This window comes from Seriola lalandi, unplaced genomic scaffold (genome assembly GCF_002814215.2).
Source record: "Seriola lalandi dorsalis isolate HSWRI2012SDOR001 ecotype SW California unplaced genomic scaffold, Sedor1 jcf7180002054801, whole genome shotgun sequence".
Lineage (NCBI taxonomy): Eukaryota > Metazoa > Chordata > Actinopteri > Carangiformes > Carangidae > Seriola > Seriola lalandi.
Window position 1 is genome coordinate 158,590 of NW_019525354.1, and position 17,198 is coordinate 175,787.

Sequence of the window (17,198 nt, forward strand, 5' to 3'; positions counted from 1 at the left end):
AAAAAATGCTAAAATAAAAGGCATTCAAAGGTGTTTTTGTTTGGTTGACTCAAACATTATTTCAGTCTCTTTTAAACTCTCTCTTCCTCCAGTGTAATTTTCCTTATATGTTGTAATTTTATTATAACTTCTAAGAGTTTCCAACCTTTCACTTCACCGCCTTTTTTGTTTTGTCACATGTGTCAAAAAATATGTAAAATCTCCCTCAAAATATCCACCAAGTTCAGTTCCTGAATAAAACTGTAGTGAGGACAGGGTCATGCACTTTCAGAATTTTATTTCCTTTTATTTCTACATTGCCATGTTATAGTTGCAATTTAAGTTAAGGTAAGTTCAAGGTTTTTTTTAAAGGCAGTGAGTCATGGTAAGCACTCCCCATAGTTTAATGACTGCTCTGGCACATATCAGTGGAGCTCAACTGATACAGTGGATGTTTTCCAGACTGTGCTTCATCTACAGGATACTAAACTGGAGAGTGTAGTCTAATCCACATTTTTTATAAAAAATCTAATTTGTTGCAGTGCTCTACTGTAGCCTATATATACATAAGTCTGTAGTCAGGTCTGTAGTGCCTCGCACTCTGTTTAACAACCCACAGCTCTACTCTTGACTGTTTTTTTCCACATACCATTGGAGTCTCTGTAGGACTGGAGGAGATCGGACAACAAGCCCTTCTGGATGGTAGCATTCCCACTCAGGGTCTCCTTGTCCAGGATGAGCAGGAAGCGGTGGAGCTCCATCAGGAGCTGGTCCAGCACTGGAAGCACAGACATACAAGAGAGTCTGAGAGGTATAACGAAAAAGCAAAAACTCCTTTATGTCAAATGAGTTTCTTGGTGTGGAAATATTCATTACTGTCAAAAATAATGGCTTTAGACAAGGACTTCCCATCAGCAAGACAAAGAAGAACCATGAGAAATATAAAACCTCTGAAGTTTCCAGGCAAAAATATTCAGAATATCATACTTTAATTTATGGCTGAGAACTGGGAGTTCAACTCAAGGACATGTCTTTTACCATTGATTTCAGCTGCATGTTTGTTAGCTGTTTTATTCTCACTGTTTGGCTTTTGTGCTTTAAGCCCCACGCTATATGCCAATATTTTACATGGGAGAAACTGTTCAGAGGTTTTCAGCTGGCAACAGTCAATAACAATCCAGACTTTATGTCATTCACTTATTTCTCTCTTGCATTTGTTACTGACAGTTGTAAGTGTTTTTGAGGTTGTTCTGGGAGTTGTACGGGTTTAGTGAAAGGTCAAGTCCAGAGGTAGGAGGAGCCTGGGCCCAAGTCGGCGGGGCCACTGTGTCTGGGTGCATCCCACACACACATCCTTCAGGGGTCAGAGCTGAGCTCACATCCCTCTTCACTGTGTGCGGAGGCCTTTGTATTTCCCTTCACTCTCTCTAGGCCTCATGAATAGGCCCCTTGCTACAGTGGGCCTCAGTATGTGAGCACTTCACCAGAAGATGAGACAGAAGGGGAATAAAGAAGAAAGACTTTATTAAAGGAAAAGGTGGGGCAAACATCAGTGGTGGTGAGTAAAGTCCCCCCAGAATGTATGCCATCGCCTTTCTCACATGTTTCTTTAATGTCTCTGTATTGTAATGGGCTACAGTTATGTACAGCCAATGTTAAAAATAGACATAAAATTCAACACCAGGAGACAGTCATTTGTACATACAAGGTAAAATGTAATTCCCAACAAAATGTAATTTTCTTCAATCAGCTGTGTATGAATAGCAACAGTAGGCTTTACAGAGTAATCTGGCTATTTTGATTAACTTGTCTAATTTAGGCTACATTTCTAACAGCAAGGTTATTACTGTAAACTTAACCTAAAACCAAGCCAACACTATAAAGCATTTTACTCAGAATAGTCTGACTTTTGTAAGTACTGAGCTAGAGACAGGAGGCTATTATCTTAACTTAGCATAAAGACTGGAAATAGGCTCTGTCCAATGGTAACAATCTGTCCACCAGCACCTCTAAAGCTCCTCATAAATTAGTTTGTTTAATCCACACAAAAACTAAAGTGTAAAATCAATGCCACACTCATCTGTGCAATGTATTGACCTAGCATCAGAAGGCGACTAGCTTTGCTATATATATATAACATATAGACTGGGAATGTGAGGAAATCACTAGCCTGGCTTTTTCCAAATTTTCAAATCAAATCTATTGTCAAATCACAAATACACCAATAAAAATTTGTGAAATTCTTTGGTGGGAGGATAAAAGCAATTAAAAATAATAATAAAGTGCAATTTTAAAATAAAGTATGAAATATATTTTAAAAAACCCATAAAGAACACATATAGATGTAGCAGCATTATGGTAAGAATGATCCCAACAATACAACAATAAAGTGCAACTACGAGCCATGAACAAACTGGTTGACTGGTGGGACAGGTGTTAAATGCTGGTGACACACACCAGCACCAGTCAACCAGTTTGTGGACGGCTCGTAGTTGCACTTGTGGGTTGTTGTAGGAAGTGTAAAAAATTCTCTGTCATTTCCGCATCAAACAAACAATATACAACATGTTAATTACCAAGCGTTAGAGGCGCTGCTAGCATTAGTTGTATTTTTTAGCTTTGAAGAGAGCTAGACTAGCTGTCTCCCTTTGTTTCCAGTTTTTATGCTAAGCTAATTGCCTCCTGGCACTAGCGCAATACTTACAGGCACAAGAGGATCATACTATTCTTTTTAAGTTGACAACTGGGAACTGAAACTGCACTAAAACTAACCTGTCTCCACAAATAGACACTCACATCACTTTATAGTTTTAAGCACTTCCAGTCTAGATCTCTAAATAACAAATCATTAATAGAATTAGATACAGTAGTAGGTACATATTTTGACATAACAATAACATATACTAATGCATTCTTGAAGTAACCACCTTCCTAACAAAATACAGGACACATCAATAGTCAGGACACAGCCGTCTTATCCTTGACACCCAAACTGCTGTGACTAAAAGTAAAATTGAGTTTAAAGCCAAAACAGAAACAAAAACTACCATTTAAATGTGAAAATCATCTGACTGTTCTCAAGAACTGAACTTCACTCCACATAAAATAACAATGAATTTCTAAACTATTACAAGAATAATAAATTGCTCCTCTCTGTTTGAACTCTATTAAAAAAACTGCCAGCTCATCTGTTTTAGTGGCTCCTTCCGGCTCAAACTGATCACTAACCAGGACTTGCGGTGGAATATGTTCATGCCCTCTCCTCCCCCTTCCTACACTCCCACACATCAAAAGACCTCAGCAAAGCAGGAAATTTCTGCAACATAAGGTGTCAGACCATGGTAATCTTTGCCTTTCGGAGATGACGAGAGGCTTTCCCAAAGCTAAAGCAAACTGGGTTCTTTTTAATGACTCCTACTCAAGCTGAGTCAACTTCTGCTGAGAGGCCCCATGTGAGGAGAACCTGCACCATGGAAAACATCACTGAACTGAACACATACTGTATAGACACACACACACACACACACACACACACACACATATATACATTGGGTATGTAAAGTAATTAAAACCAGCTTAAACAATGATAAAGACTCTCAAAAACATTAACTGACCCCTCTTTGTGTTGAAATATAACTGTAATGATTAAAACCACACACATTTACTTTCATTACATTTCTAATAGTTGTTTAGCTGCTGATGTTTGGCCACTCAGTATGAATCTAAACATTTTTCCAGCTTCTCCTCCTTGTGTGTTTGCAGAGATTGACTCAGATGGCCTTTTGGATTGGGGGACCCTGGGAAACGAAGTCAGCTGACAGGACAGGGAGGTCTGTAGCAGGCTCTCTGTGGGCTATGGCTTGGCCAGACGCCCACTGCACATCCAGTGAGTGACCGCAGCCTCCGCAGCATAAACAATTCACTTCTGTACAACGGGCTAGAGGGAATCTGAGAGACCAGCCAGACAGAGTACTACGGTGTTTTCTAACTAACTGTTGCAATTAAAACACAGTAAAAAAACAAAGGCAGGTAAGAATAAAGCAAAGACTACAACTAAAAACATAAAGTTTGTTTGAATAATATTTTTTCATATGCCTACATTATGTACCTGGGAATTACTCTTCCTCATGCCTGAGGTTGTACTTCCTGATTTGTTCCATTACCAAGAAAAACAATTAGCTTTTGTGTTTTGAGATATCTACGTCTATTCTGTTTGATTTAGCGCTCTGATAAGTCGGCAGATAAGTACGATGTATTTGCAGTGCCTGACTAGGTTGACAAACAGAAATGAATTTAAAAAGGTAGACCTTTAAACTGGGGATTTGTTTCGAACCTGTCTGCCTGTCCAACCACTCACATTGGACTGTTGCTGTTATCTTTGATGTAACACGGTGACACAGTGGTTGAGATTTTAGTGGAACAACACAGCAGAGATTATGCATAACAAATGTTTCCTGCAATGTCAGTTGCAACAAACACACTGAAGTCTTTTATTGGCACTTGCTTCCATCTGTTCACCTTGTCTGACCCTGGCTGTGCTCAGTGTGGAAAGGCTTGTTCTTTCAATTTGAGTGAAATTGTTTTTATTAGCTCTCCAAAAATAACCAACAAAATCTATGAATGTCTTAGCATGCAAGTCTATCTCTACATCCATCTGTGCATCTGGACTACAAATGGTAGTCTCTTTTCAATCTTTCACAGCCACCAAGCACTGCTGCTAACTTCCTGTTTGCCCTTTGAGGAGCCAGATGAAGACAAGGTCTTTTTAAAAGAAAAAAAGTTTTAATGTTAACTATGCACGAACGATAATGTGTAAAAATGACTGAAACAAGTCCTACAATTGGTTAGCCAAGGAATGAAATAGACAAAAATAGGACTTTCAGTACACATCAACTTCATTTGTGAATAAGGGAGGCCTTTTCATTCAGAGAAGAGAAGGGATTGGACTTGAGTCTGTCCCACCATTCTTCTTGTTAAATTTGAACAAATCTGCTGAACAAGGGGGTCTTGTCAGGAATCCTGGCAGCATTTCCTGTTCTGAGAGGCTTGAGTTTCTGCATCAACACTGACAGGCCACGTCTCAGCAGAGACCAGAGCAAGCATTTCATCTTATCAAATTAACTAGGCAGACATGGCCTCTCATTTCAGTCTCACTGCTTCCAGGTTAAACGCGGTTGCTGGTTCACTTGGTGGGATCAGTCTTGAAACTATGCTGCGCGAATATCATCTGACATAAAGCTAATTAGCTCTCGCACTACTCTCTCCCACAACTGCTAGAAAAATAGTGGGTGTACCACACTTCAGCCCCCAAAAGAGAAAAAATAAGATAGGAAGCAAAATAAAAGAGGAAATAAAAGACTTAAAAGCATTAAAAGGCCAGTGGGACGACACAAGCACCATAGCAGCTTCAGTATGCCTTGTAAGAGAGACATGACAACTTTCCTTTTTTTTTTTGGTTTTTGACACAAAATCCAGCATTTCTTTTGTGCTCAGCTGAGTTTTGAACTGGTGAGAAATATTTTGAATGTTCACGAAACCACTGAGTTGTCACCCATGTCGTCTAAATAGCAGACACAACCCTAAATCTTAATTATTTTAATTATCTCTCTCTATTTTACCTGCGCCTGGTGTGTACTTCTACCCCTCTTTTTCTCATATATCTGAGTTTAACTTACATGTTTCCTCTTGTCTATACATCATCATCCCTCTTATCTGCCCTACTTTGAAAAACAACTCAAATCCCAGCATATCAATTCATGCTCCAGGAAATGGCCAGCTTTTCACTGACGCAATATTTGCGCTTTTTAAAACTTTGATCACTGTTGGGGGAAAAAAAATCAAACGGATGGAAAGTTAAAGAAAACAAAAACAAGAAGAAATGTGGAATTATAGTATTGCTTCAATCTAATGATGCAATAAAGGCTGCTGAAATGCAAGCTGGCCTTCTTGCTTGTTCAGCTTGGAGCTGCTGGTTGAGGTCTGTTTGGGACACTTCCTTTACTCTCTGAATCACAGTCATATTTTGGGATGTGGTGCAGATGTCGAAAATAGCTGCAGATGTGCTCACGAGGTTTTCTTCACCTCCAGTAAAAAGTGAATGCTACCATTACTGAGCTTTTATAGAACTGGTTCTGTCTGTCTGCCTATATGTCTTCCCATATTTCCTTTTCTTCCACGCACCTGTGCACCCACCTACGTCCATGCATCAATGACTTCATGAAGTCTTGTCTATCTCTATGGCACATTTGTTCTCCAGACAGTGATCGCTGTGGACTACAGTTCCAGCAGGGAAAGAGGCAGGAGGTTTCTCCTGACTAATTCTGTGACTCAGAGTCACTCCCAGCTGTCTATCAATGACATGTCCAGCAGCACACCATGCTGGGCTTTGTACAACACCAACAATAGGTCACTCCTAACCAGCTCTCTTCTCATTAAAGAGCTCACACACAAACATCTGTACATTTAAAAATGCATTAAAAAAACAGCTACTTCTTAGTGAATTGGAACACAGTGAAAACTTAAAACTCAAAAAACACTGATTTCACACTGGCAACCAGCAAATCCCCACACTATTTACTTGCTTTACATGATTAAGTAATGACGGGACATTAAATCAGTCTTAACTGGTTTGGCTTAATGAAAAACCATCTTTTCTCATGGTTGCAGCAAGCTTTTTGTAAACTCATAAAACTTGTTTACAACATAGTTATCACCATAACTCTGGATGGACATTAATTGGCAGTTTATTTGAATGGGATTCCAGCTTTGTCCCCCTAGCTAAGCAGCTGCCTCGGTCTCCTCTATAGAGGAGACAGCACCCTTATGCTACTTTGATTGTTATTTAGGTTTGCAAACTTACTTGACATCTAAAAGCAGGTTAAGTAAAGCTAAAGATATGTAAAAATATAAATAAATAATAATAAATATTGTTATACATAAGAAAAGAAACTTACATAATTCCATTTTGAAAGAAACCAATGATTGCTAGATCTAGTGAACCCAAGTCGAATGATTTAAAGCACTGAGCGTTATTCTCAGTTGTCATCCTGTGAATGACAATGACAGAACCACAACTACACATTAAGGGAAGTGATGGCAATAAGGAGAATAAGAACCAGTGACCAAACATGAGAGTAAAATGTTTGGACAACAGCATGGTTTTGACACTGTTACAGACTCAACGTCTTTCTGCTTCAGGAGACAGGAAACCATTTGACTTTTACACAGCAAACTTCAAGCGGCAGGGGCAGGGGCAGGGGCAGGGGCAAGGCCTGAGTAAAGGACCAGGCATCAGTTTGATTGGTGTTTCAGTGCTATTGGCAGTCACTGCTCCGTCTCCCTGCAGCATGCATGGGTTCAGCTGTGGGGCAGGGGCTGCGTGGACATGGCTGGATTAATCCAAGCTGTGTTTTGGTGTTATTGCCATAGAAACCTGAATGAAAAAAAAAGCGAGCGTCAACTTGATGACTTCAGAATAGGGGTCCGCCTGTGTCTGATAGCAGCACTGAAAGAACTTTGGAAAGAAGTGACAAAAGTGTGGAGGGGGAAAAGTTAAAGAGTATATTAAGGTTAGAGGCAAGATCAGAGTTTAAATATTAGAGGTAAACGCATGTAGTTCACTGAGTTGTAAAAATTTTTAGGTTAGAGAATTCTGAATATACATCTCTAGTTTGATTTGACTTGAGTGTCACATTTTATCACACAACATTATCAGTTTAAATTCCGGCTGCAGGTCCGACATCACTTAACACTGCTCTAACAAACCGTCTGCCCAATCTGTGTGAGTCTCAGTTCCCACTGGGCTTTTAGGTTGATTTCTGAGTCTTCATCGGATGAGCTGGCCCTCCCCCATCAGCACTTGTTTCATTTCTCTAAAATACAGGTCTGTGCATTCCTAATTGCAATGGACTGTTGGTATCTGCATCACACTGCTCTACTTCGTTAAGGTGCACAGTCATAAGTGTTTACAAGTTCCTGTCTTAGTGTGGTGCTGTGAAAACCACTAGGATGTGTTTTTGTTTTTATAATGTCTCTAACAGCTGTATTGCTGCATGCAACACAAGTTGCTGAACACAGTCTGTGGAGTAAGTGACAACCTGAGTGAAATATAACATGGTTTAACTTTATGATTGACAGAGCTGGTGCTCAGAGACCTGTGGGTTTTGGTTCTGTATAGTGAGAAACTAAGTAGCTGGACGGATACAAAACCTGCAGCACTCTAAGTCCTAGGACTCATTCATTCATAGACAATATAGAAGCAAAACAGGGTAAAACTGCAGAATGAAAAGGGGGTTATCTCACCGCATTATACAAATCATGGAAACAAGCTTTGGCAAGGTTTAATGGTGGAGTGGTTTCAAAATAAAATCTTTGTCAGTCTTGTGGTAAGTTGAGGTCAAGAAGGAGGTCATGGCTGAGCTCTCACAGTGATAGTGAGGTGTTTTTCACACTGTGGGAAAGTCTTGACCTAGGATGAGCTTGTCCAGTGGTTTGATCAGGATTCAAGTGTCAGCAGCGCGATCCTCTGGTTTTATCACTACCGCAGCTTGTTGTAATACTTTTGGCACGTCCTCGACCAGAGCAGAGGAACCAATAGTGAAATCAGTTGCTATATGTTTGGTTGAAAGTCATAATGAACTGTAGTTTAGAGTATATTCACTGTTTTTTTTTTTTTTTTTTTTATGTACTTCTTTTTGGGTTGGTTTCCTTTTTCTTTCTTTGCTGGCAGATAACATTTCCCTGTAAAATATTCTTGAGGCATGCTGCTGTAGCACAATTAAATATTAACCAAGTTTGAGCAATTATTAGTTATTAGAAGGGAGACAACATGAAAAGAAACAGTAGAATCTATGTCATACAAGGGAAAGATGAAAGAAGCGCAGGCTTAAGACACTGCAAGTAAAAAAGAGGAAAGAGTCTGTGGTCAAATTTACAGCAAATGCTAAAACACTAGCACTAGGCTTACTGGAGTGATTCATCCTAAGTTATTGAGCCACAGACTGAGGTAGTAACTTTTACAAAGGTGCAAATAGTAACGGAAGAAACTGTAGAGAAAGAGTCACTTATAAAGTGTAGTTCCACTCCACTCGTTTTCAAGTTTCTCCTCTTTCATCATCCCTCTGCCAAGACAATTGAATCTTGCCTTTATTCATCTCACACTTTATCTTTCCCAACACTTTTTTCTTTTCCCCCAGTATTTCTTTAGATCTGTGCTGTCTCAGTTATATTGAGTCTTACAGCTTGGCCCTTGGAGAAATCAGGCAGTTTTTATAGCTGAAACATGCTAATGGGCTTCAAAATCCAAGTAAGTGCAACTTTGTCTTGATTAGGATGCAATGCATGTTACTGTACTCCCCGCAGGAAAAAAAAAAAGCTGAAGGTTTAACACTGGCTTAGAGACATGATGACATGAAGTTTGTATGTGTGTAAGAGAGAGTGTGTATGCAGCAAAGTCAGAGATGAGGGAAGTGAGAAAAGTGCAGAATGAAAATGAAGTTTGGAGGGTAATGCAGGACTGTTTGTCCACAGAAACAAAACGCTATAGACATTTACATGTATGAGCTCAATGTCTAAATGTGGTGCACTGATATTTTATACTTTAGCTATTAACATTTTATCAACATGTTTTCAGATACTGAGGCCAAGTGCTGGCTCAATTTGAATGACCGTTTTAAATGCATTTTAATGTTTACTGTGATGAGAAAAACATTAAATAGGACAGAAGGCAGCTGTGGGACAACAGTCAACGACTTTCCTTCAATATGTAAAATGGTGAATCAAATTGAAAGCAAAAGTTCAAAATATCACCTTTTAAAGCTCCGCTTGTCAGCATTTTTATTCTTACAATCAATCAAATGACTATTTGCAAAATAAAGAGTGTCACATTTAGTGATAAAGCCACAAAAATGATTGCCAAACTAGGCAGTTTCCCTCAGCTCTATATAGGGTTTAAGGCTTTTATTGTTTTGGGTTTACAGCCAGCAACTTTATTGTTTTGCTTGAGTCTCACAGTTTTCAATAGCGGGCTGTTGTTTAGAGCAAAAAAGCTTGGACAAACCCGCTGTACGATACTTGCTCAGCACCATACAGCAGACAGACGAAGTTAGCAAATAGCTAATGAAAATAGCTGTGCAGTTAGCAACTAAAGAGAATTGGGTGGAAACCAAAACACAGCTAAATGGAGACTGACTATTGGAATTTCAGTTGCCAGGCGGGCGGAAACATGACTCCAAACGAATGCTAATATTGTCTGTTGGATGTGTAAACGTTGCTAACACATATAAACTTAATTAGGAGAATGATATGTCAGTGTTGTGTTTACAGTTTTTTTGTGCTGCCCCCAAGTGGCCAAGAAATCAGCTAATACTGGATTAAAGATATTTTGAGAACCAAAACAAGTCAATATCCAAACATGAACTGTGCAGAGCAGTACTACATGAAGAAAACTTAGTTAGCTACCAATTATGCTAGATATCTGCTTTGCCAGGAAATGATAGCAACATTGTGACTCCAGACAAGTCGTTCCAAAACACACAACTCTGTAACTCTCTCCCTGCCATTGGTTTTTCTCACAAACACACACACACACATTAAAATTCTGTCAGCCTGGGGCCATGAGGCAGAGGAGGCTCAGTGTGATTCCACCTCCTCTTCTTAATGCAGCACCCTGCCTTCATCCCTCCTTCAATCGTCCTTTCCTTGCTTCCCCAAAAGCATTTCCCGACTCCACAGGACCCCACTCACAGTCAGAGGCATCATCCTCTTGATATTCTGAGGTGTGTGAGGTGTATACGCAAGTATACATCACTCCGTGTGGGCATTTACCATCCGAATTTTCCAATAAAGATACACGGTACACTATAGTGATGAACAGATTCATGTCTCAGTAAAAGTGAAGCTTTAAAGGGCTCCACAGTGTTGGCTTGATGAGAAAGAAAGCAACAAACTAGAAGCAGCTGCTGACAAATGAAAACTAACTAGCGATGCCGCCTGGGAGTCATCCACATAAAAGCTTCTCTGCTTAGTTATTATCCCACTGATAAGTGGCTGCAGGGAGAGTAAGAACCAGAGTGTGCATATGTGTGCGATTACAAGTACCTATTCCCTCATAAGGATACCTGGTGGGAAAAAAAAACACAATACAGGTCTGATCCAGAGCTTCTGTATCCAATAAACAAAGTAACGTTTGATGTGTTGAAAATGAACAAGAGCAAGACCCAGAGGGCGAAAAGGGCCAAACTCACACTGAGCACCCCACTGCCACAGAGCAGGAAGACCGTCTTTCTTTTCATCATTTTTATAGCCCAGTCCAGCTTCCTGAATTTCCCGCACTCCGCTCGCTCCCTCTTGGCAAGTACAGCCCATGACACACATACAAGTGAACCGGTAGACCCCATGCCAGCCCTGATGGCCTACATCTAAGCCTGCCTCTGCTGAGCTTATGGGAGGTGAAACTGACTAAACCCACTTTACTGTCACATTGTCATGCTACACTGAAAAGTGCCTCTGAAACTTTAATTTTCAGCTGGTACTGGGATACACCGATTAATAGAAATACACACATTAACATTTTACAGGGGATGAAAAAAATGACAGTATCTTCCGCCATTCCATAGAGTCAATCAGTTTTTAAACTGTAGTTGTTTGTCTCTCAGCTGAATACTCCACTGATTCAAAAATGTCCATCACTGCGCCTGTCAGTCTGCCTCCATTTGTCTCACATTTTACTTTGGCAGCGATCATAGAATCAGATCATTGTTGGAGAAGACGGCTGATACTGGAGGCAAGAAAGGGAGCCATCATCATAGATCTCATTTCTTGAAACCCAGCTGCAAAGAGCGTGAAGCCAGCGCAGTGAATTCAACATGGACACGCTTCACCCAGAAACCGGTGGGATCCATAATAACATGGAAAACAAAATAAGCAAGACTATGTAGCTAGAGGCACTGATTGATGAGGAAAGGAAGATAATGCTGCAAAAAGATAGACAAACATATGCTTATTGTATATAATATACAATACTAGGTGATGTTTCTTTTATAGGCTATTATTCTGAAAAATGCATGTAATACAAGATACATTCAAATTACAACAATGTAAAGAAAGAAATCAACACATGATTATTTTACATTTAGTAGGCTGAAACATTAGCATGCTAATTGTGATTGGAAGCTTGACAAAGTGACCAATGGGTCAATAATTGCATCCAAAGTGCTCCAGTCATCACTTGGCTGAGCTGCTGAGTTACGTCCTCTGCTGTGCAACAATGATTCTCAAACATGTCCCATCAACGGCCCAGAGGTCATTCAAACTAAACACAGCTCCAGGTGGTTTCACTAATTTGATCCTCGTCCTCTGGCAGAAGGTGTGAGAATCAGTGACATGAGACCCTGATGTGCTTCTCTGGAATGAAACCTGCATGAGTCAGGTTTGAAAAACACGAAGCATATCCAGAATACTAAACAATGCCTTTCCTTGTTATTGGCCTCCCTGAATTTTTCCCAGGTTTCCCTTTACTGTACCCCCTCCACTGACTGCCTGTGGCTGTTAGTATCTAATTCAGTGTCCTGGTGCTGCTGCATACAGATGCCAAAAGAGTACACAGAGTACACTCTGCAACTAACAGTTGCAGGTTTCTTGCCCTGCATCTCACTATCTGCCCCCAGCTCTCCCCTTCTCTAGAGACCTCCTCATTGCTCTCGTCTTCCCCCTGTCTGCCCTGAAAATATTTCTCTCTTAAACTGTTCCCTTAGGTGTCAAAGCCTGATCAGTTGACAGGAAACTAATTCATGCTGCATTGCTCACTTTTGCAAACCACTTACTACTTAAAATACTGAATCATACTTTATAATGAATCCCACCCCCTCAGTTTCAGCTGTGCCAGTCGGATGTGTCTGAGACACTTTCAGCTGAACAGTATAGCTCCCCTTGTGGACAATCAGTGTCAGCTCGTAAATGCTGAAACGTAAGTGAGATACCTCTCTCCTCTACATTTTGTCAAAATCAAATCCATGTGTACTGAGATATTGCACATGGTTAGAGCTGTGATTGATAATTATGACTGATAATAATATCTCTTAATCTGATGATTATTTATATCATAAAATAATGGAAATAATCCCATCAATATTTCTCAAATCACTTGTTTTGTTCAACCAACACAACAGATGCAAAGATATTAAACTATTTGTGCTCAAAAACCAACTCAAACTATTAATAAATAACCCAAGTGTTTGTCCCATTAATTAATCTCTGCATTTGGCTGCTTGCAACAGTGACTGTTTACTCCAAAAGAGTGTGGGAGTAAACAGACTGGGCTGTCTAGTCAGCTGGAGAACAGGAATGTTGCAGCAAGATTGCTGTCTTTCAAATTGTGGTGATTCCAGTGCAGTTTGACTGTCACCATTGTTTTCAGTTCATGAAGCCGCTTCACCCAGTTGCCTCACCTAGAGGCAGTGAAGCTGAGGGGGTTCACAGAGTGGAGAGCTGAGATGTTACGGTCCGCAGTCGTGTTTCTCCTGTCAGTACTGAGGTTCAAAGATAACTAACCTCATTCAGGCAGTAAGGTGAGGTGGAAGTCATGGCCAATCAATCTGCTGGCTAATTTCAACATTTGGGCTCAAACTCTTTGTTTATGCCAATCAGGAAGTATTAAACGTCCTTGCTCATCCCTCATGGACAAATAACCACAGGAATTTGAGGAATGCTCTGAGAACATTGTTGCTGCTATTAGAAATCATCAGTGTAAACTACTTTTATAGAGGAGAGGCAGTTAAAGTCACACACCCTCATATCCTTAATGAAACATGGTGCATTCAACTCACTCAAGTAGTTTCACTCTGAACAATCTGAGAACTCACTGGCCACAGGCAGCTTACTAGTTTGACAAGACTGTTTCAGTGTTCTACCCAACCCACCCCTGGGGGCATTTTTAATAATGATTATTAGATGCAGGTGAGCAGAATCTTAAGACAATATGTGAAACAATGTGTCCTAACAGAAGAATCTACACCAGAACATGTAGATGCCTTTTATTTCTGTGGTGGTAGGCTTTCCCAAAACATCAGATTTTGGCTTCTGGCAACATGCAAATAACTCGAATGCATCCCCATTCAAAAAGACAATAGATGTCATGTTAACTGGATGTACGGGAATGTAGTTTCTATTACTATTGTAAAGTAGTAGTAGTAAAGCAGTCCAACTTCATACGGATGCATTGTCAGCAGTGACACTGGAGCAGCCGTGTCTCATGTTATTGACACAAAGTTCAAAAATCCTCCTCTTACCTTTGTGCTTCTCCATTCGCTCGCTCGGACACTCGCGGTTTCACCTTCTTGTCCTTCGTTTTCCTTCGCGCATAAAATCAAACAATCTACCCCCAATCTAAAAAAAAAAAAAAAAAAAAAAAAAAAAGTTTTCTGACAAGTTTCTTAGTGATGGGGCAGCAACTTCAGCGGAATGCAGCCCCGACGCTCCCGTTCTCAACAATACACTGAGCGACTGGGGCCGGACAGCCCACGGTTTTGACGGAACAACAGCGCTCTCCTCTTCTTCCTCATCTGCTTTGCCGCACCTCCTCCTCCCTGGTATGCAGCATCCAGACTTCCAGATCGGTTGCTCTTTTCCGAGAGCGGAGACCTCCAGAGACAAACTGAGGAGGGGTTTTGACTCTTTATAACTAGAGAAGAAGTTGTCACTGGGAGGATGGTCGCATGCATGGGCTGCTGTTGGAAACTGTGTTTATTACCATAAGACTACAGGAGTTAGTCTCGGAGACATAATGCACATTTCTGAGGCTCAGAATTGGTTTGTTTCCTTCTATAAATTCAAAGTTTTAAAATAAATGCACAAGAGCCTTGAATGATAAGACAAAAAAATTCAGAGGGAGAACAGAAGAGATGGTGTCTTAGGACAAAAGACTATGGATATTATTATCCATAAACGAACAGTGGTTGTCTGTACTGCACTTAAACAGCCATTGCTTTCTCTCTGGCAACAGAAAAGTGAAGTTCCCTGCCTAAACAACCGCGCACCCCCGTGGGAGCACCGTGACCGGGTGGAGGTATGAGAGGAATGTCAAACGAAGTTAACACAACACACTCCCGAATATGATTAAAAAACATTAAGTGTTTCGTATTTAACCTTTTCTTTATCTTGTCATCAAACGAGCAGTCGTTTCTTTTCATGCCGCAGCTCAGACAAGAAGGACGATGATGAGGTTGAGTGGAAGAAGTAGTAAAAGAGCCACAGACCAGATCTACCACTTGATCGCTGTTTTGCACCAAGTCACGCCCAAAGATAAACAGAGCAAAGTTAGGCAATATGGCAGGTGGTGGTCCTGTGATGTCATCTGGTGCTGTGGCAGAGGGGAGGCTGAGTGGGGTTCGCACAGAGGTGGACACAAACACCTTCTGATGGGATTTTCTATCTGGGGCAGGGTCCTCCTGATGACACTGTTGGGACACAGCTGACCAAGTTACAGATAAGACTTACATTACTTAATAATTAGATTTAATGATTATTATTAAAGTTATTAGCTTTCATTATTACTTTTATCAGTAGGAGTATTACAGTTGCCATGACATTACTATTGCTGTTACTGCCGCTACTATCACTTCTATTAATATTGCTATCATTGCATGTTGTTGTTCTTGGTCGAGGCAGGTGGCCGCCCACCCTGAGGCCGGTTCTGCTCGAGGTTTCTGTCTCTTAAGAGGAAGTTTTTTTCCTTGCTATCGTCACCTAGTACTTGCTCTTGGTGGGAATTGTTGGTTCTGTGTAAATATTATAAAGAGAAGGTCTAGAGATGCTGTATTTGTAAAGTGCATTGAGATAACTTCTGTTGTGATTTGGCGCTATACAAATAATATTGACGACTTCCTCCATTGGAAAGTACTATTGGCTGCCAGCAATGGCATCAGTACTACTTCATACAGTCTTATCTGATCTTGCTTGAACATTGTTTCAAATATGACATATGACATATGACTTGGACCAAAGATCACACAAAGCATACAGGGGAAATTACATGGCAGCATGCCAGTTGTATCTCAGGTGTCCCTTACGTTTCTTAAGCTTCTTTGATTCCTTGTGAATGTGTTTGATTGATTACAACATACCTGGCTGTCAGCCATTGTTACAGTAAGGAAACCGTTTCTAGCCATGAAAAATGAGTAGGGTTCAGCTTTTCAACTCAGCCTTTTATGTATTCTTCCATGCCATGTTTATTATAGTCAGGGTCACAGCTCACTCATCGCAGGCAAACACAGAGAAGACGGGCAGTTACACCCAGAGAGTAGGTATGTTTCTGGACTGTGGGAGGGAGTGGAGGTTGTGGAGGAGGCGCACAAACAAGGGAAGAACATCCAAACCTTTGAACACGTTTGAGATATTCAAAATTCAAATGCGCTCACTGAATATTGTTTGTAGCCTCATGTTTGATTACAGATTATCATAAATCAGACATCATGTCTCGTTGCCCTCCCCTTTGAGCCAAGAGTGAAAAGTCTCAAAACTTGTCAAGCACACTTTGTTGTGGTCTCTTTGTTAGATAGAAGTCTCTTTACCCTGTCTTATATATGCGATGCGACACACAAATAGCCTATAGGTGAACGTATACCTGTAAGGTAGGAACCTACAATGTTGTGGGTCAACTAGAACTCACAGTGATTTGTGTGTTGTGCTGATTTTTCTCATTGTCGTGACTCAAGAAAAAGTGTTTGTAATGGGAAGTTTTATTAGTGTACACCTTAGTATAAGTCTAGGTTTATGTCCATTTATTTTCCAATAATAACATTATAAAGTGTCTACTGTAAAACTTGCCAAAACAATGTAATGCAATAATACAAGACTTTCTCTACTCAATATGTGCAACAAGCCATACCATGCACCTTTGTGCATGATGATATAAATCACTTCCAAATGAAAGAAAAACCTACAATGTCAGAAACCTGACAAGATCAGAAAAGACAGTTTATGCAAAGGAGAAATACCAACAAGACGGGTGAATATTGTAATTCAGAACCAAGATGAAAGGAGAGGAGACAAGAGAGGTAGAAGAATCACTAAAATGTTGGCACACCAAAGTGGAGCTTTGAGATGCTACTGACAAGAATCAGCTGAGTTTGCACATCTCTCACTCGGGCTATTTCAAATCCTGGGAGCGACCACAGCAAACACTCGACCCCTATTTGATAAATGTTGAAACCTTTAATCTGAAG

General features: G+C 40.4%; 1 protein-coding gene across 4 annotated transcripts in view; it reads right to left on the reverse strand.

Annotated features, from left to right (window-relative positions):
- Window positions 1-15,139, reverse strand: part of afap1l2 (actin filament associated protein 1-like 2) — a 37,776-nt gene extending 22,637 nt beyond the window's left edge. The window contains exons 1-2 of one of the 4 annotated variants that reach the window (XM_087179230.1): window positions 15,121-15,139; window positions 629-757 (exon numbers count right to left, since the gene is read on the reverse strand). In XM_087179230.1, coding sequence (XP_087035356.1) covers window positions 629-740 — 112 coding nt within the window. In that variant the 5' untranslated portion in view covers window positions 741-757; window positions 15,121-15,139. Of the gene's footprint in view, window positions 1-628; window positions 758-6,932; window positions 6,958-14,264; window positions 14,599-15,120 lie in introns of those variants that run through there. The other 3 variants (XM_023426033.2, XM_023426034.2, XM_087179229.1) reach the window with 3 other exon arrangements.
- Window positions 15,140-17,198: the final 2,059 nt, after the last annotated feature.